The sequence below is a fragment of the Zingiber officinale genome, chromosome 10A, assembly GCF_018446385.1.
Source record: "Zingiber officinale cultivar Zhangliang chromosome 10A, Zo_v1.1, whole genome shotgun sequence".
Taxonomy (NCBI): Eukaryota; Viridiplantae; Streptophyta; class Magnoliopsida; order Zingiberales; family Zingiberaceae; genus Zingiber; species Zingiber officinale.
This window is the reverse complement of record NC_056004.1, coordinates 88,785,480-88,788,848: the sequence shown is the minus strand read 5'-3', so window position 1 is coordinate 88,788,848 and position 3,369 is coordinate 88,785,480. Positions and strand designations below refer to the sequence as shown.

The 3,369-nt window shown below is 40.2% G+C and overlaps 1 protein-coding gene across 1 annotated transcript; it reads left to right on the top strand.

Annotated features, from left to right (window-relative positions):
- Positions 1-247: 247 nt before the first annotated feature.
- On the top strand, positions 248-1,158 carry LOC122027262 (ethylene-response factor C3-like). Its single transcript, XM_042586186.1, has one exon. It carries the CDS (start codon positions 362-364, stop codon positions 1,022-1,024), a length of 663 nt encoding a protein of 220 aa, XP_042442120.1. The 5' UTR covers positions 248-361; the 3' UTR covers positions 1,025-1,158.
- The last annotated feature ends 2,211 nt before the right edge of the window (positions 1,159-3,369 follow it).

Below are 3,369 nucleotides of genomic sequence, written 5' to 3'. Positions count from 1 at the left end.
GATCCGGCCGAATCTATATCTCTATCCCATGCATCTGTCGCTGTCGCGAATGACGTCACACGGCTTTGTCTCATATAGCCGCCGTACGTCATCCGACCACGTGAGACCGCGGGCCCCGCAGCAATTGAAAATCCTCCCGCCCACCTGTCCCTGTCTCTCCTCCGCCCACCGGGCGCTTACTTTTCTTCGTCGTCTGCTCGATCGATCGCTTAATTTGCTCGACGCCTTTGAATTCACTTTCGAAGTTTCCCAAGTATAAATCCCCCTCCCAACCCTTCCAATATCCATATCCAATCCAAAATCTATCTATCGAGATTCTTCCCCGTTTTTAGGAATAATCTAGCCAATTAATTGAGGATATATGGACTCCGAGTTCTCGTCGGAATCCTCCTCCTGTCCGTCGTTCGAATCCTTTCCCCCGGGGAAATCCCTCCCGCTCGACGTCCACGACAGCAATGAGATGGTCCTCTTCGAAATGATAGCCGAGAGCGGCGGCGAGGGAGGAGCCAGGGGCCCCGAGGAGGCCGAGTCTAGGCGGCGGCGGGGAGAGCGGCCGCCGCCCAGAAGCGGCGGCGGCGGCGGCGTGCTGGGTTACCGCGGGGTCCGCAAGCGGCCATGGGGGAAGTTCGCTGCGGAGATCAGGGACTCCACCAGGAACGGGATCCGGGTGTGGCTGGGGACGTTCGACACCGCCGAAGCCGCCGCCATGGCCTACGACCAGGCGGCGCTGTCGATGCGGGGCCAACTGGCGGTGCTGAATTTCCCCATCGAGCGCGTGCAGGAGTCGATCCAGCAGCTCGGCTGGGGCAAAGGCGGCGGCGGCGACGACTCACTCGTGATGGCGCTCAAGAAGAAGCACTCGCTGCGGCGGCGGCGGATCAGCCGCAAGAGCAAGGCGGCGCAGAATGTCCTGGAGCTCGAGGACTTGGGCGTCGACTACCTGGAGGAGCTGCTTAGACTCTCTGAACTCGAACCTCTCTCACCTTCCAACAGATTAAACTTTCACAGTCGCAACCTCTGTTAGAGATCACTTCTTCTTCCAAGTTCCATAGTCAAATCAAAGTGTAGATGTGTTGCTTCCTTCCTTCCTTCCACAGTAAAAGTCATCACTCCTTTTCTCTTAATTTGTACTTAAAAGCAATCATTTCATTTGCCACACTCATATATTTACTGATGATGATGGGAGAATCCAATGAAGCTGGCCACTATTCAGACTGGTGCCTTACCTGTTAGTATTAACTGTTTCCCACCTACTTTATTAAAGTAGCTCCTTAGTCCACATCCCATGATTAATCATGATAAAAGGTTTAAGTTTAGTATGATTGAGGTAAATTATAAATAGACATTCGATTACTAATTTAGATTTTGACTCCCGGATCTCTAATCCTCCTCAAAGAACCCATAATTCATGGTTCTTGTTCATATATCATTTTCTATTTCAAAGGCTAGTAGCTGTCCGTGATTTACCTCCTCCATGTTGATCCTGGGACGGATTGACAGGGACACTGAGGGCGAACATATTTACCTTTTTATCACAATTGTTCATATATCACTTGTCCTAGGGGTAAGGTGCCATGATAGGATATTCAGGTTATCATCCAGATACTCGCAGTTCGATCCCTAGCTACGACGTATTTGGTAAAATTTTTCTTCAAATGGAGAACGCAATCAAAGGATGCTGGACGTCTGGATTGACCGTCACATGTATTTTCTAATTTATCCTGCGGACCGATCACTCAGAGATAGTCAATGAGACTAACTAGGATTATTCTTTTTTTTTTTATTTCATATATCACTTCAGGAAGAGCTGACCTCTAATGGGTAAAATAAACTAAGTTATTAATTCGATTGTTTAAATTTGATTTTTTTTTATGAATTTGAATTTGATTTAATTTAAACTTATTTATTTATTTAAAATTTTTATATTTTAAATTATGATTTCCATATTGAAAAATATGATTTCCATATTCATTTAATTGACTATCAACAACAGATTTACTTATAAACGTTCGATTCATTTAGTTCTACTGATTAGGGCTTGTGGTTTGCCAACCCTTGCGTGCCATATATACGGAAAACAAACCTTATGATAAGATCGGCATGAGCAGTGATTCCTGACACATTCTGATGAACGCTAAAGGCCAAAAGGATCCAATAACATTTAAGACAGTGCTTGAATTCTCAACTTGGGAGTTAAATATTCCTCAATTCAGTGATTGGAAAGGTTCTTGAATTCATTTGATAAATAATAAGTAGATAATGTACATAAATAATTGCCGTCCACCTACTGTTTATTCTAATGCTTAGGGTTCTGTGTACAAAAGCATCAATTCCATATCTTTTGTTGACCATTTCTTATCATTCTAGTCAAATTCTCTTGTTGTCGATCTGAACAAACAGAGAAAAAGAATTAAGTAAAAGAAGAAAAATAAAGTCTATTGTCTTCTTCTTGTTCTTCTGTTTTTCCCCATATCTTCTAGTAAAATATGAATTTATTCATCAAATTGAAATATATATCCTATCAGATTAATTAAACTAGCATTCTTACAAATCAATGCCCCTAAAATAGCTAGTTTGTCTTCTCCTATTATTATTATTTGTCAAAATTTGTGATATACAATCTCATAATTATAGTACTGAATATTAATTATATGGTAAAATATTATTGATTTGAATCAATTATGAACTTGTGCTTATTTGAATAGATTAATTATATGGTAGCAAAATTTAAGGTCTATCCTTCTACTTCTTCTTTAGGGTTTATAAGCCTTCTAAACACTCCAAAACTATGGTGTAATTCTTTTAATGAAGTGTGTGTGTGTGTGTTTAAAGACTCCAAATGTCATTATTTATAGGCATGTTCTGACCATTATAGAATGTCTTTAAAATTGTGGCAAATTAAATGAGATAGTAATAAATATGACATATCAAAACTCTCATTCAAATCTTGATATATATGACCACTATATTTGACATATTCTAATATTTATCTAATATCTAAGCTGTGATCACATGGAAGAGAATGATTGCAAGTGGTTGCAATCACATAAACAAGGGTGGCAAGCAAGTGACTGTGGTTGCAGAGAGGAGGACAATTGAAAATAGTTATAATTGATCACAGTGGCTCATAACTCTATTCCCATGAGCACATAGTGACATGAAACTTACAAGAAGAAGGGAAAATAAAATTTGTTGTCTTATTTCATGTAAGAGGGTGGTTTATATATACAAAATTCTTACATGGATTTATGTGTATAATCTCATTATTAGAGTAACAAGAATCATAATGTTGAATACTAATTAGATGTTAAAATTGTTGGTGCAATTGACTTTTATCAAGGTTGACCAAGTTTGAGTTGATTTTAGTTG